Genomic DNA, 26,416 nt, shown 5'->3' with positions numbered 1-26,416 from the left:
TCAGGGATGGTCTAGATGGTGCTTGGCCCTGCCAAGAGTGCAGAGAATTGGACTTGATGACCTCTTGAGGTTCCTTCCAGTTCAATAGTTCTATGGTTCTATGCTGCACAATGAAGGTACAGGCATCTATGTGACCAAGAAGCCTGAAGCAGATTCTTGGTGTGCAGGTAGAAAACTACCTGAGGCCTTGAGTGATATAGGCAAGGGCCTGAAACCTCGATTCTGACACTTATGCCCTGGCTTGAGTCACGTCCAGTACTCTGTATATAAATTCCTTTCTCTGAACTGGAGACAGTATAGATTTTACTTCTTTTATTAGGAAACTCTGGTTGTTGAAGGTATGTCTGAAGAATCTGAGTTGGGCCTCCACCTGAGACCTAGAGTGACCCTTGTTCTGTCATCAAGGTGCGGGCACATCTGTATCCAGTGTTTGTGTAGGAATGTTGTGACAAATGCTGTACACTTGGTGAAGACTCAAGGTGCTGCTGCCAGGTTGAACAGGATGATTGTAAACTGATAGTGAATAGTATTTACCACAAACCTAAGGTACTTTCTGAGAGACTGAATGATTGAGATATGGATGTATTCAACCTTTAAGTTGACGGAGGGATAACAGTCTTCTGGATCCACACAAAGGAAAATGGAAGCCAAAGCAACTACCTTAGTGGGGCAGGATAGCTCAGTGTTTTGAGCATTGGCCTGCTAAACCCAGGGTTGTGAGTTCCATCCTTGAGGAGGCTATTTAGGGATTGGGGCAAATAGACATTAGGGATAGTGCTTGGTCCTTCCAAGAGGGCAGAGGAACGGACTAGATGACATCCCTAGGTCCCTTTCAGTTCTAGGAGATGTGTATCTCCAGTTTTATCTAACTTGAGTCTCCTCATAAATTTGTTGAGTTCTTGCTGGTCCAGGATGGGTCTGAGACCACTTTTGACCTTTGGTATTAAAAATAATGAGGAACCAAACCCTTGCCATTGTGTTCCTGAGGAACCTCCTCCACTGACCCTAGGTCCAACAGTGACTGCACCTCCTGGGAAAGGAGTTTCTCATGAGAAGGGTCCCTGAAGGAGGACAGGGAAGAAGAGGTGGGAGGACATGAAATTGGATGGAATATCTCCTCTCTACTGTACAGAGTACCGATTTGTCTGAAGTGATATGGGACCAAGCCCAGTAGAAAGGGGACAGTCTAGAACAAAAGGTAAGGTGGGATAGATCCGGATGGCGATCTAGTATGCAATCCTCGACCACACCTTCAAAATACCTGTTTAGGGCCTTAAGATGGTTTAGACCAGACAGAGCCCTGATGCAATAATGAAATGATCAGTGCTATCCCCACAGGAGCTGATGGTTCTTTTGGTGCTGATGGGGTCCATGACTCCAAAACTACTGTTAGTGCTAGACTGGTACGCTGGGCAGGTGACGATGATGGTGCAGTCCCTGAAGGTGTTGGTGTGTGAGAGAATGCTGAGGTATGGTGTGTGGTGCGCAGTGGGACAAATGAGGCTGACACTATTGAGGACAATGATGAGCAATGTCCTTGGACGCCCTCCCTGGGCTTGATGGAACACTCAAGAGGTCCAGGAGGGCCACTGCTACATGGTCTGCCACTGACAGGACCACAGTACCTCAGACTGCTCAATCTATGACTTGAGATAATTTTCGATTTGTAGGAATTGGACTGCAACTCCCAAGTTTCTGGTATAGTAGACCATGGAGGCCCTGAGCTTCTAGATGCTGAGTGATGAGAGTTTGGGGAATGTTGGGGTCCATGAGTGGGTGCCGTTGGACATGGTGAAGGGGAAGACATGGACATCATAGCCTTTTCAGTTGGCACTTTATTGTGTATATTGACCATTTTGACTAATGTGGCTGCATGGAATGAAAGGTTTAATTCTAAACTTTGACGTTGGAGTTTGACTTTCCAAGATGGAAGTGATTCATGTTAATGGGAGTGAAAATGGTATAGCCAATGTCTTGTCACAAAACGGGGTACCTGAATTGCCCCTGGTCATGTGTTAGTTACCCTACTTAGTGCAGTATCAAATGGGGAAGAAGGGTGATAAACTGGTAATTTCCAGTAAAATCTTTATGACGTCTGCATGTGCCTCAGTTTCTTCTTGTTAGCCAGTAAGGTGTAAAAGGACTGTGTGCTTCCAAGGCAAGCTAAGAGACATTGGCTTGGGTGTTATCTAGCTGTCTGGGCCTTGACCCCCATATCAATGAAAGAATCAAGACAATGGTAAACCCAGTCACCAGGACATGGATACCTAGTAATCAATGATCCAGAAATAGATGGATTTCTCCATCTCCTCAAAGGGAAGCTGCATAACATTCCTGCACTCAAGAATAAAGGACTGGAAGGTCTGAAGTCATGGGAGAAGAACTGGTGGGTGTAAAGAGTCCAGGATCTCATCTGGAGTCTGAATATGAAGTCAGATGGAAACACACAAAGCTTGAAGAATGGGGCTCACTCCAGCATGGCTTGGCTCTGGGTGCCCAGATGGGCTGTGCTTTCCCTTCAGTTCTAAGGAATAATGTTAGGAATTCCTGTGCTGTGTGCCACTGAGTAATGAACCCAACTGTTCTGTCAATGTTGCGAGTGTATCACTGCACGTGCTATGTGAGGTTCATTGATCCCTGCACAGCTCACATACTCCATCCATGGTCTGTCTCATTTAGATTCTCTGCACAGAACTCACAGTGTGACCAGGCATGCTGAAGGTTCAGAGCTCCGGTATGAATTGAGGGTGAAATCACATGGCCAGCTCTGCAGAAAGAGTGAGAACAGCTGGGGGCCTGGAACATTCTTCCTAGAGACAGACGAAACTTGAAGTATAGCACTGATGCAGAAGACCCTTGGCATCCCACTGTTCTCAATCTGCCCCAGATTCCTATGGCTCCCAGTTACTCTCACTGGCATACTCTAGGGTCCTGCTTCTCCCCATTGTCTCTGGTTCTCCAGTGTTTCCAGTATCCAATTTCCATCCCTAGTTCTCAGCCATTCCCCCTTGTCCTGGCACTCTGCTCCTGGCTGTTCCTTCTTACTTTGGCATCCAGTTCCTCTCCCCAGATCTAACTGTTCCCTCTTACTCTGGCAGCCAATTCCCACCCTGAGCTCCCAGATTACACCTGGAACCCAGTTCCCATTCATAGTGCCTGCCCATTATCTGTACTAGCCCCACACTCTTGTGGCAGTACCTGGGGCGGCATTCTCAGGTAGAGCCACATCTCTGGTGCTGCGAGGGAAGTGCACACCCTGGTATCTCTCTTCCTGAAGGTAGATCACCACCACGCCAGTTGAGGAGAGGGATGGTTGGCCCAAATCAGTGGCCAGAATGAAAAGTGTGCGCTGGCGCTGGCTGAGAGAGCCTAGGGGCTGCAGCAGCTGGATGTCACCAGTGTAGGAATTGATGGCAAAATTGGGGTTGGGTGTGGCCAACCGGTACAGGATGGAGGCATTGGCACCAGCATCTTTGTCTTCAGCCCGCATGGTTGCTACCACCTGCTTAGGCGGTGTGTGGCGGGAGAGGTTGACAGAGAGTGGGCTGTGCAGGAAGGCAGGTGCATAGTCATTGACGTCCTGCACTGTCACTGTGACACGCACAACTGTGCTCTTGGGCTCCCAGGGTGCCGAGTCCACGGCTTTGGCCAGAAAACTGTAAGAGGGTTGGCTCTCACGGTCCAGTGCTTGGGCACTGATGATACGCCCACTCTGTGGTTCCACCTGGAACATGCCCAGTGACTCGTTGCCCAGGTAATAGGAGACCTGCCCATTGGTGCCCTCATCTGGGTCCAGTGCTACCAGCTGCAGCACAAGCGCCCCGACAGTCAGGTCCTCAGGAACCTCCACGGTGTAGGCTGCCTGCGCAAAGTGTGGTGCATTGTCATTGAGGTCCAGCACCTGAACATTGAGAGATGTAGTGGCACTGCGCTGGGGTGTGCCATGATCTCGTGCCACCACAGTCAACTGGTAAGAGGCCACCAGCTCTCGATCCAGGCTGCGTGAGGTGGAGAGCACACCGGAAGCTGGGTCCAGGCTGAAATCCTTGGTAGGGTCTCCCTCTGGGAGAGAAGAGATGGGAATAAAAGAACCTCTCTGATATGGCCTGGGGAGGTAGGACAAGGGACTCTCCTGATATGTCTCAGAAGGTGTGTAGGAGCAAGGGACACTTCCCGACACTGACTTGTGGGAGTGGGGCAGGAATGATGGAACCGCCTTGGTATGGCTCCCTGAAAATTCTGCAAACAGTCTCCTGTTTGTAGGGAGCCATGGTGCAGACAGGAGGGGGTCTCTACCTTCTGGATCACACAGCAAACGGCACACAATTGGCACACTCCTCCAGTGCAGAGCAGAAAGGACAAAGCCCAATGGAGTCATCATCGAGTTCCATCCTAGTACACCCCTTGACCACTACTCCTTCAATTGAACAGCACTCCAGGAGCCCCAAGAATGGCACCAACCACAACCACAGCTCAAGGGCTGAGCTGGCCCAGATGGCTGGTTTGCAGAGACCTCACCAAAGTGCAGTCCAAATCTCCAATAGAGACCCAGCAGGCACACCCAGGAGGGGGCTGTAGAGCCCCTGGAGCTGGTATGAGCCTCAGGAAGAGCAACTGTAGCCCGTGTTCATGAACCTGGAGGTATGCTCTACCAGGGTCCTCAGAGTGGCCCAAGTCAAGAGGTGTGCTTAACCTGAAACAGAACTAAGCTAATGTGGATTGAACCGTGAGCTGTAGCACACCTGGCAGCAGGGGTATTGCTGCTCATAGCAATCGTCTTATTGAAGGGTCCCCATCTGGGAGCTGGGGTTGAAAGGAGGAACAATAGAACAGCACAAGACACATGCTCCACAGCCCTTACCCATCACAACGTATTCCAGGCGCCCATTCTCGCCTGTGTCTGGGTCTGTGGCTCGCAGGGTGTAGAGTACCACACGACTCTGGTTCTCAGGTACCACTAATGAGCAGGTCTTGCTCTCGAAGAGTGGAGCATGGTCGTTTTCATCTCCCACCAAGATCCGCACCATCACTTTGGCCAGGTTGGATGGAAGGCCACCATCCCGAGCATAGACTGTAGAGAAAGAGAGGGTCCTGGACACCCTACGTGCCACCCAGGGGAACCACACCCAGTCCCTGCAAGGAGCAGATCAACCACAATCCATGTCCTGCAGCTTGCTCTCTGCCAACATCCACACATTGAACCCAGTCTGGGAAACCCCTCACTACCATTCTCCTGTCCTCCTCTCTTCCTGCCTCTCCCCCAACATTCTTCCACCATAACCTGAACCTTCTGCAGTCCCTTTCTCTACCCACAGAACAGGCTTCCTTCCCCCAGAAAACTGCTGATGTCCATGTCAGTGGGGAGCCTCGCTGCCTCCCCACCTCTCCCATAATCCCTGTCTCACCCACTGCCAATTTCCTATTCCAATACAGCACTTCTCTTCCCCAGGTCTAGACATACCTGTTAATATGTGCTGCTCCCGCTTCTCCCGGTCCAGAGAACGGGTGGTGGTGATGAGTCCTGTCTCTGGGTGGATGGAGAAGGGCCCCCCAAACAGGCCCCCATATGACACATGTCCATTGGCCCCTGCAGAGAGAAGCCTCTGGGCTGAAGGTGTAGGTTCTGAGTGCTCCTGCAATGGCCCCAGGCCCACTCTTCAATTCCCCTCCAAGGCCTCTGCACCTCCTCCCACCAGCTCCAGACACTGCTCCCCATCCTTTCCACAAAAGGGAGAAGTATGGGCTGCGGCAGGAGCCCCAAAGACAGGAGTGAAAAAGAAAAAGTTCAGATATTGGGAAGGCTGAGCAAAGGAGACAGCTATGGCCAAGCTAAGGGGGCCTGAGCAGACAGAGGGTCAGGTAGAGGAGAAGGTGGGGAGGGGTGCTGCCTAATGACAGTCCCTGAGACCTAGACCATACTGTGGGGAATGTGACTGACAAGGACTGGTGTCAGTATAGGGTGACTGAGATCCATACTCAGATGACCCTTAATGCCCACGGATTGGCTCTCTCATCTCCCCCAGGAAAGGCGACTGACCCTGGAACTACCTGGATGCTGCCTTGGCTGATGAGATCAGGGGAAGACTTGTGGTGATCACATCCTCTCCAGTCCCCTGGGCCAATACCTTTGGAGCAGCATTGACCCAGCCAGCTCCCCTGCGGCCATCCCCAGAGCCACCTGTTTCAGCCCCACAGGCTCTTACCCACGTCACCATCTGTGGCCAGCAGCTGCAACACAGGGCTGCCTGCTGGCAGGTTCTCCATGACACTGGCCTCATACTCAGCCTTCTCAAAGGTTGGCACTTCATCATTGACGTCCAGCACTAGCACAGACAGCAGCTGAGTGGACGAGCGGCGCGGAAAGCCGTGGTCCATGGCTACCACTGTTAGGTTGTGCTGAGCCATCTCCTCGCGGTTCAGAGCCCGAACTATTGAGAGGGCACCTGTGGAGACACCGGGACAGAGCGGTCACAGGTACTGAGGCTGAGCCATGGTCAATATGGCTAGGTTCCGACTTTGGGCCTCACAGATTTACAAGCTCCACACTGAGGGCAGAGCCATGCCAAGCTCTCCCTGAACACTGGCATCTCCCTGTTTCTCTCCCTTGTCCTGTGGCCAGAAACCTCCTCCCTCCAGCACGCAGTGGGAATCTATCGTCCACGGCTGGCTAATTCAGAAATCTGCTGTCACCACTGCCCCATATTCTGACTCTGTCCCTATGTCCCCACTGTAACCCTCACCTCTTACATCTGTCTTCCCATCCCCCTCATCCATCACCTTTTCCCCTCACCCCTTTTGTAGCCTATGTCCTTCACCATTCTTCACATCCATCATGTCTGCCCCCTGGCCCTTGTGTATCCTGTGCCCCTTACCAACCCCGCCTGCTACCTCTCCCACTTCACCCTTTGTATGTCCTGTACCTTAACCATCCCCCACACCCATGACTTAACCCTCACTCCTTTTGTCTTCCATGTCGCTTTCCATCCCCTCATCTGCCACCTCTTCACCCCTTGTGTGACACATGTCCCTTTTCACCCTGCATATCAGTCATGTCTTCCTCTTTGTCTTCTGTGTATCCCATTTCTTTTACCGGCCACAACATCCATCATCTCTTCCTATTCAAACCTTGTGTGTCCTGTGTCCCTTCCCATCCCGCATACCCATGATATCTTCTCCTTGGTCCATTTTATCTTCCCCAGCATCTCCCTGCTGCCCGAAAGGCTTCTCTTACCTGTGCTTGGGTTGAGGTGGAACCAACCCTCAGTGTTGCCTGCCTGCAGCATGTAGCTCACCCGCCCATTTTCACCCAGGTCCCCATCCTGTGCCACCACGTTCAGCACCACAAAACCAGTGGGCTGGTCCTCCATGACACTGACAGTGGCTGGTGAGAGGAAGACAGGTGTGTTGTCATTCTCATCTGTCACAAAAATGCGGGCAGTGATGGCAACAGAGTGGCGCTGGCTGATGTTGCGGGCTTGGTCTGTGGCTTCTACCACCAGCAGAAAGGAGGGAGCAGCCTCACGGTCTAGCGCCTCATGGAGGCTCAGCTGCCCAGAATGGCCATTGAGCTGGAAGTGGGACCCAGGAGGCTCCTGGCGCAGCAGTCTGTAGCACACCTGGCTGTTGGGTCCAGTGCCATCCCCATCTGGGGCCTGGAAGGTGAAGATGGAGGCACCCACTTGGGTGTTCTCAGACACCACGATAGTGGTAGGGTCCTCTGGGAAGGCAGGTGCTTGGTCATTGCAATCCTGTACATGGATCTGTACCAGCACCAGCCGACTGGCAGGGTAGCCATTCTGCATGTCCTCAGCACTCACATGCAGTGTGTGCTGTGCCCCCACTTCGTAGTCCAGTTCCCGTGCTGCATAGATCTCCCCTGTCACACTATCCACCACAAAGGTGCCATCCCCTCCACCACCCACCAGTGTGTAGGTGAGCTGTCCCCGCACAGTGTCCTCCAGGGGTGCCACCGACCCAATCACTGACCCGGGCCTGACCCCTTCCACTGGCTGCAATGTAAGTACTGTGGTGTCTGGCTGTGGCAGCAGCTGAGAGGATGGCAGAACCTGCAAATGGGGAGAAAGGGGAAGAGGGAGTGAGAGGCTGAAATAGGCTTTGTGGGGCTGGAGGAGATGAGATAGGAGGCGCTTTGGGGCAATAGTAGGAATGTGAGTGGGGAGGAGGGATCTATGGGGCAGAGACTGGAGGGACTGCATACCAGAACACAGATGGTGGATGTGGAGCTGGGGTTTGGAGGTGCGGGGGAGGGCTGCATAGCAGAATGCAGATGGTGGCTGTGCGGCAGGACTTGGAGGGGTTGAGTATCAGAACGCGGTTGGGCTATGGGGAAGGGGCTGTGAACCAGAGCATGTATGGTGGCAGCATTTGGTGGGGGCTGGGCACCAGTATAGCCATGTAGCTAAAGTGTAGTCATATGCAATGTAATGTGCTTCAGTATACCCCGCCAGCCATCCTTTTTGTCTATCAGAAAGGACTGGCACAGTGCTATTGGTAAAGATGCATCAGCCAGGTTGTGTCTGTCTGTCACTAACGTTAAGGCAGGAACAGACCAGAAGGATCCTTGCGACTCACTATGGTCACCATTTTACCCTTAGGACTGATTTTTTTTAAGAGCAACAAGCAGTTTGGTAGCACCTTAGAGACTAACAAATTCATTACATCATGAGCTTTTGTGGCTTAAATGCACTTCCTCAGATGAATGGAATGAGTGCATTTTACCCTTGAAGGCTCATGATCTTATTTCAAAATAAGCTATTCCAGAACAGTTTATTTTGAAATAATGCTGCTATACACAAAATGCATTTTGAAATAGCACTTAGTTATTTTGAAATACAGCGTCTACACATGGCTGTGTCTACACTAGCCAAAAAATTCGAAATGGCCATGCAAATGGCCATTTCAAAGTTTACTAATGAAGCGCTGAAATACATATTCAGCGCCTCCTTAGCATGCAGGTGGCTGCAGCACTTCGAAATTGACGTGGCTCGCCACTGCGCGGCTTGTCCAGACGGGGCTCCTTTTCGAAAGGACCCCGGCTACTTCAAAGTCCCCTTATTCCTATTTGCTCATAGGAATAAGGGGACTTTGAAGTAGCCGGGGTCCTTTTGAAAAGGAGCCCTGTCTGGATGAGCCGTGCGGCTGTGAGCCGCATCAATTTCGAAGTGCCGCACCTGCCCGCTTGCTAATGAGGCGCTGAATATGTATTTCAGTGCTTCATTAGTAAACTTCAAAATGGCCATTTGTATGGCCATTTCGAAGTTTTTGGCTAGTGTAGATGTAGCCATAGAGGCTATTTCGAAATAGAGCCATTGGACACACTATGTCTACACTAGCATTCCTCTTTTGAAAGAGGCATGCAAAGGAAGACAATTGAAAATTAAAATGAGGCACAGATTCACATATCTGGCACCTTATTTGCATATTCTTCTTTCAAAAGAGCTTTTTTTGAAAGAAGAAAAGCAGTGTAGATGCAGCTCTTTCGAAAGTATACCCCATCTTCAAAAGAACCCTTCTTCCTATTATTTTTTTTAGGAAGAAGGGTTCTTTTGAAGATGTGGCTTGTTGTCGAAAGAGCTGTGTTTAAACTAGTTTTCTTCTTTCAAAAGCAGAATATGCAAATGAGATGGCAGGTATGTAAATATGTGCCTCATTTGCATTTTCAATATTCTTCATTTGCATGCCTCTTTTGAAAGAGGAATGCTAGTGTAGACATAGCCACTATGGCTTACTTTGAAACAGGCTCTATTCCCTATCTTAACAGCCCCTATTTCCTATTTTAACAGTCCCATTTCAAAATTTCTCATGCATTGAGGTTTACCAAATTCAACATAAGCCAACTATTCCTAAATTATTTTAAAACAGTGTTTGTATTGTGTAGATGCTAGAACAGTTATTTCAAACTAATGGCTGCTATTTCAAAATAACTGTGCAGTGTAGACCTACTCTAAGGTGCTACAGGACTGCTTGTTATTTCTGAAGCTACATTCTAACATGAATCCCCCTCTGAGACATTTTTTAAGAGCATAAGAATATTTATGTATTATGGAAGAATTTGTAATAGAAATAGTTGCTTTAATCTTAGAATATGCAAAATGCCAACAGGGGAAGAAACTTGAAATACCCCCTTTTTATGCCCTTATACACAAACACTGGGTAAAAAAAGCTTAGGGTAGGCAAAATTACAAATAAGAACACCAGGAAGGGCACAGAAGGTTCTTTTGCCTTGTTCTCGGGAAGCCCGAAGTTTTCAAAAAATTGTAACAGAAACAGGGCCATCTTTAGGATTTATGAGGCCCAGCAAAGTATTATTAAACTGGTGCCCCTATGCCTCTTTTGGGCACAAGGGTTGCTAGGAAGAGCTGGGATCCACCTAACGAAAGGAGAGAGCATCTTTGCAGGCAGGCTTGCGAATCTAGTGAGGAGTGCTTTAAATTACCAATCAGCTAATTATCTAAGGTGTTTGTACACAAATGCAAGAACCTAGGGAAACCAACAGGAAGACTTAGAAGCCGTGGCACACAGTCAGTGAAGTATGAGGTGACTGGAATAATGGAGATTTGGTGGGATGACTCACGTAACTGGAACACTGTCATGGAATGGTATAAGCAGGCAGGAGAGAAAAGGAGGGGGAGTTGCACTGTATGTAAGAGAGCAGTACTATTGCTCAGAGCTTCAGTATATGGACGGAGAAGAGCCAGTTGAGAGTCTTGGGGTTAAGCTTGGAGGCAGAAGCAACAGAGGTGATGTGTTTGGTGTCTACTATATACCACCAGATCAGGTGGATGAGGTAGGTGAGGCTTTTTTGAGATCACCAAGGGAAGGGTCCTGGTTCTCATGGAGGACTTTAATCACCCACACATTTATTGGGAGACCAATATGGCAGCACATAGACAAGCCAGGAAGTTTTTGGAGAATGTGGGGAATAACTTCCTGATACAAGTGCTAAAGGAAACTGACCAGGGGCATGCACAGCTTGACCTGAGGCTCACAAACAGGGAGGAACTAGTTGGAGATATAGAAGTGGGTGGCAACCTGGGCTGCAGTGATCATGAGATGGTAGATTTCAGGATCCTGACAAAAGGAAGAAAGGTGAGCAGTAAACCACAAAACCTAGATTTCAGAAGAGCAGACTTTGAGTCCCTTAGAAAACTGATGGGCAGGATCCCATGGGAATCTAATATGAAGGGAAAAGAAGTCCAGGAGAACTGGCAGTATTTTAAAGACGCCTTATTGAAGGCCCAGGAACAAACCAGCCCGATGCGCAGTAAGAGAAGCAAACCAGCTTGGCTTACCAGGGAAATCCTTGGTGAGCTTAAACTCAAAAAGGAAGCATATAAGAAGTGGAAACTTGGACAGATGACTAAGGCTATGTCTACACTACATGATAAAGTTGAACTTAAGGCAGTTAGCTTGATTTTAAAATGTCACTCTCTTCACTGGAAATACCATCGGGTTGATTTTAGGGCACGCTAATGTCGATATTATAACACCGTGAGAAGCAACTTGACGTAGTGTTACATTCAAATTTAAAAGTTCGAATTAAGCCTAGTGTGGAAATGCCATGCCTTTAAATTGACTTTATTAGCCTCCAGAGGTGTTCTGTGTGTATCCAACAATGCTCCATGGTTGTCTGCTCTGGCCACTTCCATATCTGCTGCTCTCCAAGTCTGCAGAAAATAGGTCACAGGAAGCCTGCAAATTTGATTGCACTGCCAGCAAGCCCAGGAAATTTAAAGGGCTCCCAGAAGCTAGAATGTCTTTAAGCCATCGCATCTGTAGCCATCACATTGCATCACATCAGTTCCCATTTCTTGCCATCATGAGCACTCAGGTTTGTGATCTGAATTCTTAGAGTCGCAAGAGAGCTCCAGCATGGACCCATCAGGAGATTATGGATCTCCTTGCTGCTTGGGAAGAAGATTCTGTGGTGAGCAGACTTTGAGCTCCAAGCAAAAAGCAGATATATTTCAAAAGATATCATGTGGGATGGCTGACAGAGGTTATTCCAGGGACTCTCAGCAATGCCAGGTGAGGGTGAAGGAATTCTAGCAGGCCTATCACAAAGTCTGGGAAGCCCACAGGCAGTCTGGGTCATCTCCAAAGACATGCTAGTACTATGAACAACGGGACATGCTTCTTGGGAGGGACTTAATTGGAACTCTTCAGGAGGTCTTGTTCTGGAGTCCGAGGTCAGCTGAGAAGAGCCAAGCTTAGCCAGGGGCCAGGAGGAAGAGGCCAATGCAGAGGAGGATGGGGGAAACCAGCAGGGGCCTGAGGAAACTGTCCCTGACAGCCCAGAGCTCTTCACCCTTGACCTGGAGCCAATCCCCTCTACAATGGTTCCCTCTACACCGGGCCCCTCTTTGCCAATCCCCAAACCCCCAGGGCTCAGCTGTTATCATCTTCATCATCATCATCATCATCAAGACTGAAGATCTTCAGGACATCAGCAGCACCCGAAAGACCGCTGTCATCAATGAGGAAATGAAGAGGCTCCAAGTTGACATTGCTGCTCTGCAAGAGACGTGATTTGCAGATTCAGGATCTCTAAAGGAAAAGGACTACACCTTTTTCTGGCAGGGTAAAGCCCAAGAACCCAGGGAGCATGGTGTTGGCTTCGCCATCAGAAACAACCTTCTACAAATGGTGGAATTAGTCATGGGTGGATCAGAAAGACTCCTTCAGGTCATACTTCAAACTTGCACCGGTCCTGTCCACTTGATCACCGCTTACGCTCCAAACCTGTACGGTGCACTGGAAGTAAAAGACAAGTTCTATGATGTGCTTAGTGCTGCCATAGCGCAAATACCTGCTCGCGAACAACTGTACATTTTGGGTGACTTCAGTGCGAGAGTTGGAGTTGATTGTGACTTACAGCCTTCCTGCTTAGGCCACTTCGGTATGGGAAAAATGAATGAAAACGGACAGCGTCTTCTCAAACTTTTCACGCACCACAATCTGTGCATCACAAACACATTTTTCCAAACCAAGCCACAGCACAGAGTGTCATGGAGACATCCACGCTCAAAACACTGGCATCAACTAGACATGGTCATTGCGAGATGTGATAACCTCAAAAACGTCCTTCTCACACACAGCTATCATAGTGCTGACTGCGATACAGATCACTCGTTAGTTTGCTCCAAACTCAAGGTGATTCCCAAGAAGCTGTACCACTCTAAACCAACTGGAAGGCCCCCACATTGATGCCAGAAAGACAGCAAACTCAGAGAGAGCCAAAAAGTTCAGAGAGACCCTTGAGGAGAATCTGCGCAGCAGCCCTGAGGGTGCTGATGTGACATCCAGATGGCAACATCTGAGGGATACAGTTTACAACACGGCCTTGTCAGTGTTTTGAAGAAGAGTTAGAACCACAAATGACTGGTTCGAAGCTAACTCCGATGAGATGATTCCAGCCATCGAAAAGAAGCACACTGCACTCCTGGAGTACAAACACTCGCCAAGCCAGAGTACCCTGCAAGCACTCAGAGCAGCCAGAAAAACAGTACAGCAGACGGCCAGGCACTGTGCCAACAACTACTGGCTCGAGCTATGCAGCAGCATCCAGACCAGTGCTGACTTTGGTAATCTCAGGGGAATGTACGAGAGCATCAAGAAGGCATTAGGACCCACCCAGAACAAGATGGCACCTCTGAAATCCAAATCTGGTGAAGTCATCGCTGACAAAGCCAAACAGATGGAGCGCTGGGCTGAGCACTACTCCGAGCTGTACTCCTGCGAGAACATTGTGGTTGATACAGCCCTCGATGCCTTCGAGCTCCTACCAGTAATGGATGAACTGGACGAGGAACCAACTGTGGATGAACTGAAGAAAGCCATCGACAGCATTGCAGTAGGAAAGGCCCCAGGTCAGGATGGTATCCCACTAGAGGTAATCAAGTGTGCCACAGACACTCTCCTGGAACCCCTGCATGAGCTACTGTGCCTGTGCTGGAGAGAGGGAGAGGTTCCACAGGACATGCGCGATGCTAACATTGTAACCTTGTATAAGAACAAAGGAGACAGAAGCGACTGCAACAATTACGGTGGAATCTCCCTCCTAAGCATCACTGGTAAACCGTTTGCTCGCGTCATCCTCGGCAGACTCCAGAAGATTGCTGAGAGGGTGTATCCCGAATCACGGTGCAGATTCCGCGCAGAGAGATCTACCATTGACATGGTCTTCTCTCTGAGGCAACTGCAGGAGAAATGCAGGGAGCAGAGGAAGCCACTCTATATTGCCTTCATCGACCTGATCAAGGCCTTTGACTTGGTCAGCAGGGATGGACTGTTCAAACTGCTCCACAAGATAGGGTGTCCGCCACGGTTACTCAAGATGATCCAGTCTTTCCACAAAGACATGAGAGGAACCATCCTATATGACGGCACATTATCGGATGTTTTCAGCAACAGGAGTGGCGTCAAACAAGGATGCGTCCTTACTCCGACATTGTTCAGGATCTTCTTCCCGCTCCTCCTGAAGCACGCCTTTGGACGTTCAACAGAGGGCATCTTTTTGCACAAAAGATCTGATGGGAAACTGTTTAATCTTGCAAGGCTGAAAGCTAAATCTAAGGTGCGGGAAGTCCACATCAGAGATATGCTGTTCGCAGATGATGCTGCTGTAGTGTCACACACAGAAGACCAGCTTCAGAAACTGCTGGATCGGTTCTCCAAAGCATGCAAGGACTTCAGGCTTTCCATCAGTCTAAAGAAGACAAAGGTACTTTCTCAGGACATTGCTGAACCTCCATCAATCATCACTGACACCCTGTCATTGGAGACTGAGCTAAATAGGAGGATTGGAAAAGCAGCCACAACTCTGTCCAGACTCAGCGAGAGAGTGTGGAATAACATCAAGTTGTACACCCACACCAAAATGCAAGTCTACAGAGCCTGCATCCTCAGCACCCTCCTTTACGGCAGCAAGTCTTGGACCCTGTACGCCCACCAGGAAAAGAGGCTGAGCTTCTTCCACTTGCAGTGCCTCAGGCACATCCTTAAAATACCATGGAAGGACAGAGTGTCCAACACCGCCAACTTTGAGCAAGCTGGAATCCCAACCATGCACACCCTCCTCAGGCAGCGGCGGCTCCGCTGGCTTGGCCACGTCCACAGGATGAATGATGGAAGGATCCCAAAAGACATCCTGTATGGCGAGCTAGCCTCTGGCAAAAGACCTCCCGGACGCCCCCAGTTGCGCTACAAAGATGTTTGCAAGAGGGACTTCAGGGAGGTAGACATTGAGCCGGACAGCTGGGAGGAGCTGGCAGACTATTGCAGCAGATGGAGGCAGAAACTATACAAGGGCCTTCAGAAGGGTGAGATGAGGATCAGACAGCTAGCAGAGGAGAAGCAAGCCCACAGAAAGCACAGTAAGGACCTGCCAGACACCCATTACACATGGAACAGATACAGCAAGGACTGTCACTCTCATGTGGGCCTTCACAGTCACAGTCGAGGCTGCAAATGATGATCCCAAATGGAACTACAAAGGGCACAATCCATAGTCTACGTAGACTGAAGAATGCTACTGACTGACATCATCATCAACAACAACAACCATGGCCTCAGCGTCTGTTGGTGTCCGATGCCTCCCCCACTATTTCCTTCTATCTTTCCCTGTCCAGTGCGGTGTGGCTTAGTTTCTGTAGACTAGCTCTGCACCAGTCTACTACACCATCTACCCATTCTCTGTGGGGTTTGCCTCTCCTATTCGAACCTTCCATTATGCCAAATACTAGGGTCTTGATTTTTCATTTGTCACATTCTGCAGATATGCCCAAATAGCTGTAACTTCCATTGTATAAACTTCTGCAGTAGGTTCTCTTATGTCTGTATCTTCCTATATAATTCCACATTGGTGACCTTCTACATCCATCCTATTCTCAGAATCTTTCTATAACAACTCCTCTCAAATGCCAATATCCTTCTCTTCGAATCTTTTATCATCCATGTCTCACGTCTGTACAACATGCTGCTGAATACACATTTTCAAGATGCTCAGCTTCATTCCTAAGCTAATCTCTTTGCTTTTCCAGATCTTATCCATCACCTTCAAAATCGCTCTTGCTTTTGCTATTCTAGTCACTATTTCCTTCTTACAGTGTAGATCATACATTATGTTGCTCCCCAGATATGTCAGCTTCTCTATGTTCTCCATGTCCCACGACCACCCCACCATGCCTATGGATATGTCCACCATTGGCGAGAGGAGAGTAACTTAGTCAGAGATGCCATTGTAAAGTTCATGAAGTGAAGGCTTGAGGTGTAAACCAACAGTAGCAATACTTGAAGTCAATGAAGGTGGCAGTCTTGCAAACACAGTGATGTAAGTGCACAGTGTCATGTAGCTGAGTAAGGACAGACAAGTTCTGACCATTATCTGATGGTTGCTTGTCATAAGAAGTTTGATTTCATCCATGCTGTGGAACCTGTCCATGGACAGGTACCCTCTAGCTGTGATAGAATTTAAGGTTGCCCCAATGAAATGCAAAGGTTGCATGGGGGAATAAGAATATATTTTTTCAATGTTGATGCTGACTCCCATTTAAGATAGGAGGTGAAGCACCATAAAGGTTGATAGGTAGGCTCCTGGCAGGATTTGGCAGCAAGGAGACAGTCACTGAGACACAGAAAGACAGGAAGTCCATGACATCTGACATGAGCTGCTACCACTGAAAATACCTTGATAAAGACTCTGGGGGCAGTTGCTATCCTCAGGATGAATACTCTAGATAAAAACAGTTGGAACCTGCTTAAATGTGAGAAATCATCTGTGGGCAGGGTGAATACCAATGTGAAAGTAACAGTGCCCTTCATATCAAGAGACGTCAATCACATGTCCTTTTCTAAAAATGGAATTATTGTTGCCAATATCACCATGCAAAATTTGAGTTTGCAAATGTAGCTGAGGTGGCAGAGGTCAAGGGTTAGAAGACTGAGGCAAGCTCTGCATACAGATCCAGGAATGTGGTCTTGAGCATCCAGAAGTTCTGCAGCCACTGCATATCACCCCAAGCCTGCATTATAATGTGATCCCACCATCATGCTTGTTTCTCAGGCCCAGAACTGGCACTCCACCACCTGCAACTATGCTTGAGCACTGCCATGAAGTTGGAATTGGTTCTCATTATGTCTCATAGCAATTTGTCCTCCAAGGCATCATCATGTTATCTCCCAACTCATTCAGTTTTTCTTGCAGCTCTTCAAATAACCCAGAATTGTGTGTAGTGTAGACATAACAATGGTAGAATCAAAATGATGGAAAGCCATGTTTGAATACATGGGAGAGGATGTACAGCAGAGGGCAACAAAAATGATTAGGGGGCTGGAGCACATGACCTATGAGGAGATGCTGAGGTATTTGGGCTTATTTAATTTGCAGAAGAGAAGAATGAGTGGTGATTTCATAGCAGCCTTCAGTTTCCTGAAAGGGGTCTCTAAAGAGGACGGAGAGAGGCTGTTTGCAGTAGTGACAGCTGGCAGAAGAAGGAGCAATTGTATGAAGTTGCATATTAGGAAAATCTATTTCAGCAGCAGAATGGTGAAGCACTGGAATGTTTTAGCTAGAGATATAATGGAATCTCCATCCAAGGAGGTTTTTAAGTCCCAGCTTGACAAGGTCCTAGCTGGGATGACTTAGTTGGGGTCGATCCTGCTTGAAGCAGGGGGTTGACCTAGATGACCTCCTAAGGTCCCTTCCTACCCTAGGATCCTATGCCCACTAGAAGTGAGAAACAGCATGAGGCAGCTTTCTGGTGGATGAGCAAGCTGAACACACAAGAGGATTTTCTGCCTCCTGAAGAATCATAGAATCATTAAAGGCCATTAAACTTTGTGAGATAAAAACAAAGACCAAAAGCCATTTTAGGCACCTATAATGAAATAGGTACAAGGGAGAAGAGGTCTCATGAACTGAGAAAAATGGGTCCTTCAACCAACATGGGGTTGTAATTTCTAGGAACTGAATATATGTGACAAACCTGCTTCAGCAAAGATTGTACTCTGTAATATTAAGACTTAGAGTTTCAGAAACACATTTTGTTTTGGTTTTACTTGTAATGTTTTATCTTCATTCTTTATATTTGGACTTGCTTCGTTCCATGTATGTTTTGTCAAAACATTTATTTCATTTTTACCATACACCAACTTAGTGCTTTGTTTAATGGGCAGGGTGTATTTACACTTGGTCACATTAATAAATTGTGCTGTGTTTTGTGCCTTTAGAGGAACAAACAAACTATATTATTTCTCTCACCTGTTCTACAGCAGGCTAGACACAGCAGAGCACACAGCTTTGGAAAAATTTGTTTCTGGGAGTGTGTTGGAATCATTCGTTGGTTGCAACCAATGATGGTGACAGCATGAGTTTGTGGCACTGTAGACAGGCTGCTGAGGTCAGAGCTGCTGAACCAGGGAGGTCCAGTGTATAGACACTCATGATATACATGCTGCTAGGCTGTTTGTGAGCAGCACAGGTTGGGAGCTACAACATCAAAGCTTTGTGGGGTGCACAGGATTATAAAGCAGGCAGTGATGCAACCCCTCATTGGTCTGGATTTGCACCTCTGAATGTGATTGGCCCCTGTACCTGGAGGCAGATGATGGCTCTGGGTTTGAGGGATGGGATTTGGAGGGCTCATGAACCTGGATACAGATGTTGACCCTGCTTGGCACAGGTGGGAGGGGTGGGGGGCTGTGAACTTGGATGTAAATGGGCCACAGGGAAGGAGGCAGGGGATTGCTGCTTAGCTCTGATAGGAGCAGTTGGGAAGTCCAAATACCTGGATGTGGGTGATAGCCCTGTGGGGTGGGATTGGAGGGCCCATGTACCTGAATGCGGACAACAGCTGATGTGCTATGGGGCACCGTGCCCCGGTCACTGGCTGTCACAGTGAAGATGTACTCAGCCCGGTCGGTTCGTCGTAACACAGTGGCTGTACGTAATTCCCCTGTGGCCATGTGCAGTGTGAAACGCTCGGCCCAAGCCCCTGTGGGGAGAAGGGGAGATGCTGTTGCATGGAATACAGACACTGAGTCAGAGTGTGTTAGACATGGTGGGGGGGCTAGCTTTGGGAATGCTGGGGTTGTGCATGTGAGTATGCAGGGTGGTGAGTGCCACAATGCTAGGGAAATGACTGGACATTTGGGTACAATACACCTTGCCCCTTAGCTCATTACCTGTTAGTGAGTAGAAGATGGTCCCATTCTCACCCTCATCTGGATCCTTGGCCTGCATGGATGTGATCAGCAGCCCTGATGGCTTCTCCTCCAGCACCTGTCATATAGAGAGGGGAGCTGGAAACAGCACAACAGCCAGCACCCAGCCACACAGAATTCATAATCCTCCCAGCACAAGCTCCCTCCCCGCAGACCTCACATCTCCCATTCTATCACACAGCCCCACAGACCCCACCAAGACACAGACCTAAGACCGTAGGTGCTGGAACTAGGGATGCGGCAACACACCTTGTCTTAAAATGATTTCCATCATGTACAGGGTTTACTATCTCGTTCAATGGCTGTCAGAAGCCACACTGTACAAAATTGCTCAAACGCTATTACCAAGATTGCACCTACTCCCCACAACAACCCAACACAGATGCTGTACAGCTCATTCCCCACAAATCCACCAACACATAGATCCAAAAATCCTTCCAACACAGACCCCTAGATCCTACACCCCAAAGCATAAACCTCAGAACCAACTGTCTTACTAAGCAACAACTGCTGCAGCACCAATTTCATGACTGTAAAGAAAGGAAGGAGTGAGACAAGATAAGGCAAAGGGAGCTCAAAAGAAAAAAATCCTCAACCCATAACAACAGATTTTTAACAAACTCAGACAACTTGTAGGTAAGGTCCCATAGGAAGAAAATCTATGGGATAAAGATATTCAGGAAAGTTGGCTGTTTCTAAAGGAGACAATATTAAAAGGCATAACTGCAAACAATCTAGATGCAAAAGAAAGGAAGAATAGCAAGAGGCCATTATGGCTCCATCAGGAGCTCTTTAATTACCTGAAAATCAAAAAGGAACCCTACAAAAAGTGGAAACATAGACTAATTGCAAAGGAGTACAATGGAATAGCACACACACATAGGATCAAAATCAGAAAATTTAAGGCACAAAATGAGCAATAACTAAGAAATCACATGAAAGGCAGAAAGAAGAGTGTCTTTAAATGGATTAGGAGCAAGAGAAAGACAAAGGAAAGGGTAGATCCTTTGTTCAGTAGGGAAGACTGGAATATTTTGGCATGCAGGTTGAACCTCTGTAATCCAGCACCCTCAGGACCTGACCAGCGCTGGATGAGAGAATTTGCCAGACCAGAGGAGGTGAGTATTGTCTAGCAGCATTAACAATGCTTTCATTGCTTACTGGGCTCTTCGAAGACATTTAGGTGTACATTACAGCTATGTAACAGCACAGAACACTGAGAGCCAGGACTGGTGGCAGTAAACAAACTTTATAGGACCACGGGAAACTCGGCTACACCCGTGATAAGTGGTCGTCCAGTTAATTAAAATCATGCTTGATTACAAGTGTTGCTGGATGAGAGAGTTCCGGATTGGAGTAGTTCAACCTGTATTGTTTTTACCTTATGATATTACAGCAAGATACCAGAAGGTAATTTCCATAAAACCTTTATTACTGTATAAATTTTTAGGATGTTATAACACAATCAGTTTACCAACCACCGTCTCCATTCAAAGTTTTCATTAACCTCTCTTATGCACATTCATTGTACCACTATTTTGAACTCCTTTATATTTAAAAAAATGTGGTCCTCATTTACAAAAAAAGCACACGCCCTGCCCCCAACAGAAATTCCTGCGTACTGTGACCAGATACTCAACACAATATTAACAAGGGAGAAGGAATGCAAGTCAAAAGATGGCAAGAACAGGTTAGAGTGTATTTAAATAATTTAGAATTATTCAAGTCACTGGCTTTTTCTTCCATCACCTTCCACCCATACCAGGAGTCTTTTCCTCTCCCTCCACCAATTTCCTCCTGTGCTCCACTCCGCAGCCCAACCTCCACAGTACTCTCTCCTCTCCACTGCTAGAGCTCTTAGTTTCCACAATCTGCATTGGAAGGTCTGTCCTCCAAATTTATTCTAAGGGCTCTGGATTCCTCAACTTGCATCCAAATCTCCCATCCCAATAGCTTCCAGAGAAAGTGCCTATCTGCTCTCCTTACCTGTACCAGGAGCTCCCTCCCACCTAGCATGTGAAGAAAAGTTGGCACATTGTCATTCTCATCCAGCACAGTGACATATATGGTGCCCGTGACACTGCGAGGTGGTGTCCCCCCATCCTGTACGATCACCAGCATCTGGTAGCTTGACTGCTGCTCCCGGTCCAGACTGCGCTTGGTAGTGAGATCCCCTGCCAGGGAGAAGCAAGGGCATAGCTCAGCCTACAGATATCCAGCTCCCAAGGGGACCCCCCAGCAGGGAGACAGTTCCATATGAGGAACTGTATCCTAGGGAAGCAAGAAGCCATAGTCTGTAAGGCAGGATAGAGCACAAGGGAGTGGACTGTGGGCAGAGAGATGGCTTTGGCCTGGGGAGATAGAATCATAGAAGAATAATCACAGAAGACCTCAGGAGGTCATCTATTCGAACTCTCTCCTCTAAGCAGGACCCACCCCAACTAAATCATCCCAGTCAGGGCTTTATCAATCTGGGCTTTACAAACCTCTAAGTACAGAGATTCCATCACCTACCTAGGTAACTCTGTGGAGGAAAGATAGCACAAAACAGCAGGCCATGGAGAGGGAGATGGTGCTGGGATGGTGAGGACAGGAAAAGATCACTGGGGAAAGCATAGTGGGAAGGGAACCAGCTGGTGTTGGTGGAACATGGTTAGAGCTGCTCTCTGAAGCTGCGTCTACACGTGCACGCTACTTCGAAGTAGCGGCACCAACTTCGAAATAGCACCCGTCGCGTCTACACGCGTCGGGCGCTATTTCGAAGTTAACTTCGACGTTAGGCGGCGAGACGTCGAAGTCGCTAACCCCATGAGGGGATAGGAATAGCGCCCTACTTCGACGTTCAACGTCGAAGTAGGGACCGTGTAGACGATCCGCGTCCCACAACGTCGAAATTGCTGGGTCCTCCATGGCGGCCATCAGCTGGGGGGTTGAGAGATGCTCTCTCTCCAGCCCCTGCGGGGCTCTATGGTCACCGTGGGCAGCAGCCCTTAGCCCAGGGCTTCTGGCTGCTTCTGCGGCAGCTGGGGATCTATGCTGCAGGCACAGGGTCTGCAACCAGTTGTCAGCTCTGTGTATCTTGTGTTGTTTAGTGCAACTGTGTCTGTGAGGGGCCCTTTAAGGAAGCGGCTGGCTGTTGAGTCCGCCCTGTGACCCTGTCTGCAGCTGTGCCTGGCATCCCTATTTCGATGTGTGCTACTTTGACGTGTAGACGTTCCCTCGCTGCGCCTATTTCGATGTTGGGCTGAGCAACGTCGAAGTTGAACATCGACGTTGCCGGCCCTGGAGGACGTGTAGACGTTATTCATCGAAATAGACTATTTCGATGTCTCAACATCGAAATAAGCTATTTCGATGTTGGCTGCACGTGTAGACGTAGCCTGAATTTCACAAGAGTCTCCTACCATAGCTCACTTAGCTATGGCTTCTTGTGTCAGGCAGCGAGGATCCCAATGTAAGACAGATGCCAGGATAGAGCAAAGGAAAAGGGGAAGGGCAGCTGAGCTAACTCTGATGATAAGAGAGCCAAATCAGCTCCATGAGACCCTCTCTGAGATGTGCGACTCAATCTCCTGTGAGACAAAGTGACACCAACCTACCTCTGCGATGTGTGGCTCCTAACCTTCTATTATGTCAACAAGTGTTTCCTCTAATTTTTTCTACCCCTGAAAGGAATAAAATTTCTTATATGCACCAATGTGCATGTGATGTGCTACACATCACTTTTATATTGATGCACATAACAATATACACATAGTGGGAGCGGGGCCATGGTGTTCTGAATGTGGGAGGTGTCTCAGCACTGGGGCAGAGGGTTGGGGAGTCAGTTCCAGCTGTGGGTGTGGGCTCTAGAGTGAGGCTGGGGTTGAGGGGCTCAGGTCAGGGGCAAAGGGTTGGGGTACAAGGGCTCTGACTGGGTGTGTAGGCTCTGGGATGGGGGCTGGAGTGCAGGATTGAGCTCTGGGCTAGAAGTGTGGGATTTGGGGTTGGGCCAAGAGTTAGGGTTTTGTGGTGCAGGAGGTTGCTTAGGGCTGAGTGGGGCTCAAGGTGTGCCAGGGGGTTGGGGTTTGGACTTACCTGGGCATCTTTGAGGAGGGGCCCCCTTGCCATCCCCTGCAGCTTCAGGGTTTGGGGAGAGATATCTCTCACTGCTCAAGCTTCCTTAAGTCTCTGCATCTATGGTCTGGCTTCTCAGCACTGCTAGCCCTTCCTGTCCCAAGAGCTACTCAACAGTCACATCTGTCACTGAAATAATTGGGCCTGGGTCTGCTTAAAGGGCTGCTGGCACTGCTCATGCCAGGGGAGCCCTGGGAGAGGAACAGCAGAGGGCAACTCTGCTTTGGGACAGCTCTGACAGCTCACAGACTGGGGAGACATGATGCTGCCCCCACCTCCGTCCCTGAAGCACAACACTTCCTAATGCTTCATTGGTGTCAGCACTATTCTACACTCTCAGTCAACATCTACTGAACTTCACAGGCCCCTCAATGCCCACTTGGATCTCAGGGGGCTCTTTCTCCCCTTCCACCTGCACTGTCTAAGCGGTCTCTCACCAGACTGCAAGTGGATGAGGAAGTTAGGATCGTGCTGGAGGAGGCGGTAGGTGAGACGACTGTTCTGCCCTGTGTCCCGATCACTGGCTGTCACCCTGCCCACCCTGCTGCCAGGTGCCTGGTTTTCTGGAATGGTGAAGAAGTAGCGCTCCTCACTGAGCCGAGGACTGTTATCATTCTCATCAGTGATGCTGACCCGCACCGTGCTGGTGCCTGTCTTCCTGACTTCGCTGCTGGTGCTACCAGTCCCTGCAGATGCCAGCACTGTCAGCATGTACAGGTCCCGTGTCTCCCGGTCCAGTGCACTCTTGACATAAAGCCAGCCACTTTCAGGCACAATGCCAAAGCTGGCAGCATCGCCATCAGCACGCAGGTGGTAAGTAAGGGGCGTGGCACCAGCATCCTGACCAAGGGCTCGCACCTGCAAGAAGCGAGTGGAGACAGGCGTACCCTCTCGCACCTCCACTCGGTAGGTGAGTGTGTCAAAGATGGGTCCGTGGTCATGCTCTGCCTGCACGTGCACCAGCAGGGTGAAGGTGGAACTGAGCTGGGGCACACCACCATCCCGGGCCACAATAGTTAGGCCATATGCAGCACTGGCCTCGTACTGCAGTGCCCCTACCAGCCGCACTGTCCCTGAGGAGCGCTCCACACTGAAGATGCCATCCCCACCTGACACCAACTCAAAGTGCACCTGCCCATTGGCACCACCGTCCTGATCCTCTGCCTGCAACATGTAGACAGTGGACCCCAACTCTGTGGTCTCCAGCAGCAGGATGGAATCAGAAGGGGCCAGGAAGACTGGCTCATTGTCATTCACATCTGACACAGAAATCTTCACTTGCGCATTGCTGTAGGCAGGCGGTGAGCCACTCCGAGCCTGAACATCCAGAACCAGAGCTGCCTGGACCTCATGGTCAAGAGGGAGGCTGATGTGGAGCTGTCCCAAGCTCGAGTCCATGCAGAAATAGCCATGGGGATCTCCGGATGAGATGGAATAAAAGATGTCATCAGAGTGACCTGGGGACAAGGGAATACAGAGCATGGAGAGTGAAAGCAGCACTTCAGTCCCCCACTCAACCTGCCTCCAGAGAGGGCTCTGTGGGGGCAGACAGGGCAGTGAATGTGTGGGGGAGCTCCCAGCAAGGGATGCCATGCAGAAGGAAAGGGCACTGGATATGGGAGGGAGCTCCCAGCAAAGAGGTATTACAGGGGTGAGCAGAGCACTGGCTGTGGGGGGCAAACATCAGCAGGTGCTGTCATGGGGGTGGGCTGGCTGCTAGCTGGGGTGGGCGAGTTTTCAGCAGGGGTTGCCATGGTGGCGAGTATGCTGCTAACTGTGGGGAAAAACACCTAACAAGGGGCAGACCGCTAACTGCTGGAGGAGCATCCAGCGGGGGTGCCATGGGATTGGTCAGAGTACTAGCTGTGGGGGAACTCCCAGCCGGAGGTGCTGTGGGGATGGGCAGGCTGCTAGATGTAGGGGAGAACTCCCAGTAGGGTCATTGTGTGCACCAGGCAGCAGGATGGGAGATCTGGAACAGAAACATTAGCCCAGCATTTTCTGAGGGGTGCTGTGGGTCCGTACCTGGGGGATTATGGGCCCGGACGGCCCCAATGCTTGCTCCTTGCTGCGTGTCCTCAGGCACTGTGAAGAAGTACTGTGCCTGCTCAAAGACAGGGGGTGACACTGTACCAGCCACGATGCTGATGTTTACTTGAGCATTGGGTTGGGTTGAAAGGCCCCCCCCATCCTGTGCTGAGATCACCAGTTGCACTAGTGTGTTGGCTTTGCCACTCAAAGACCATGAGAGGGAGACAACACCTGGGAGAAAAAGAGATTCATAGGGGAAAACTGTGTCCCCTCCCACAGCAGGAAACACACCTTCCCTACCCTCTCCCTGCAGAAACAAACCATAGGCCTGGGAATAACCAAGGGATACCAACTCCAGACCTTGACCAAGGTATGAGAGGGGCACTCAAAGTGAGTAGTATTTACAAAAAGAGATTGGAGTTACATCTGGGGGCAAGGAGGAGCAGCCCCTCTGTATACAGCTTGGTGACACTTTTTCCCATTCCCTCCCCTTGTATTCAGCCCTGGACCAATCACTGCTAGAAAGGTCAAAGGAGACAGAAAGGGTGGAGTGAATCAGGCCTCATTTTCCTCAGAACTGGCCATGTGAAGATCAGTCTGCCATTCCTGGGCTGTGTCTACACGACCACCTTCCTTTGAAGGAAGGACGATAATTAGGGTGTTGGGAGTTTACTAATGTGCTGCCGTGCACAGGCAGCACTTCATTAAACAAATTCTCCCCCCCCCGCCCGCCCCCCAGCAGCAGCTTCAAAGTTTTAAACTTCGAAGTACCGGCACGCGTCTAGCCATGGCGCACCCGTCAGTACCTTGAAGTGCCAGGGCAACTTCAAAGTCCCCTTACTCCTCAAAATTTTACTTACTCCAAAATGTTGAGGAGTAAGGGGACTTCAAAGTTGCCCCGGCACTTCAACGTACTGGTGGGTGCGCCATGGCTAGACATGTGCCGGTACTTCGAAGTTAAAAACTTCGAAGTTGCCGCAGTGAGGAATTTGCTTAATGAAGAACCGCCTTTGCACAGCAGCACTTC

At 49.3% G+C, this 26,416-nt stretch overlaps 1 protein-coding gene across 3 annotated transcripts in view; it reads right to left on the bottom strand.

Moving 5' to 3' along the window:
• The window catches only part of DCHS1 (dachsous cadherin-related 1), a 141,047-nt gene that overhangs the window by 41,081 nt on the left and 73,550 nt on the right, over positions 1-26,416 (bottom strand). For 2 of the 3 annotated variants that reach the window (XM_075008758.1, XM_075008835.1), the window contains exons 5-14: positions 25,384-25,620; positions 23,796-24,815; positions 21,229-21,416; positions 19,204-19,300; positions 18,856-19,013; positions 7,232-8,066; positions 6,204-6,443; positions 5,462-5,587; positions 4,862-5,071; positions 3,199-4,062 (exon numbers count right to left, since the gene is read on the bottom strand). In XM_075008758.1, the coding sequence (XP_074864859.1) occupies positions 3,199-4,062; positions 4,862-5,071; positions 5,462-5,587; positions 6,204-6,443; positions 7,232-8,066; positions 18,856-19,013; positions 19,204-19,300; positions 21,229-21,416; positions 23,796-24,815; positions 25,384-25,620 (3,975 nt within the window). The remainder of the gene's footprint in view (positions 1-3,198; positions 4,063-4,861; positions 5,072-5,461; positions 5,588-6,203; positions 6,444-7,231; positions 8,067-18,855; positions 19,014-19,203; positions 19,301-21,228; positions 21,417-23,795; positions 24,816-25,383; positions 25,621-26,416) is intronic. The other variant, XM_075008921.1, reaches the window with a different exon arrangement.

This window comes from Carettochelys insculpta, chromosome 1, assembly GCF_033958435.1.
Source record: "Carettochelys insculpta isolate YL-2023 chromosome 1, ASM3395843v1, whole genome shotgun sequence".
Lineage (NCBI taxonomy): Eukaryota > Metazoa > Chordata > Testudines > Carettochelyidae > Carettochelys > Carettochelys insculpta.
Note: the sequence above shows the minus strand (reverse complement) of the source record. Positions and strands in the feature narration are given on the sequence as shown.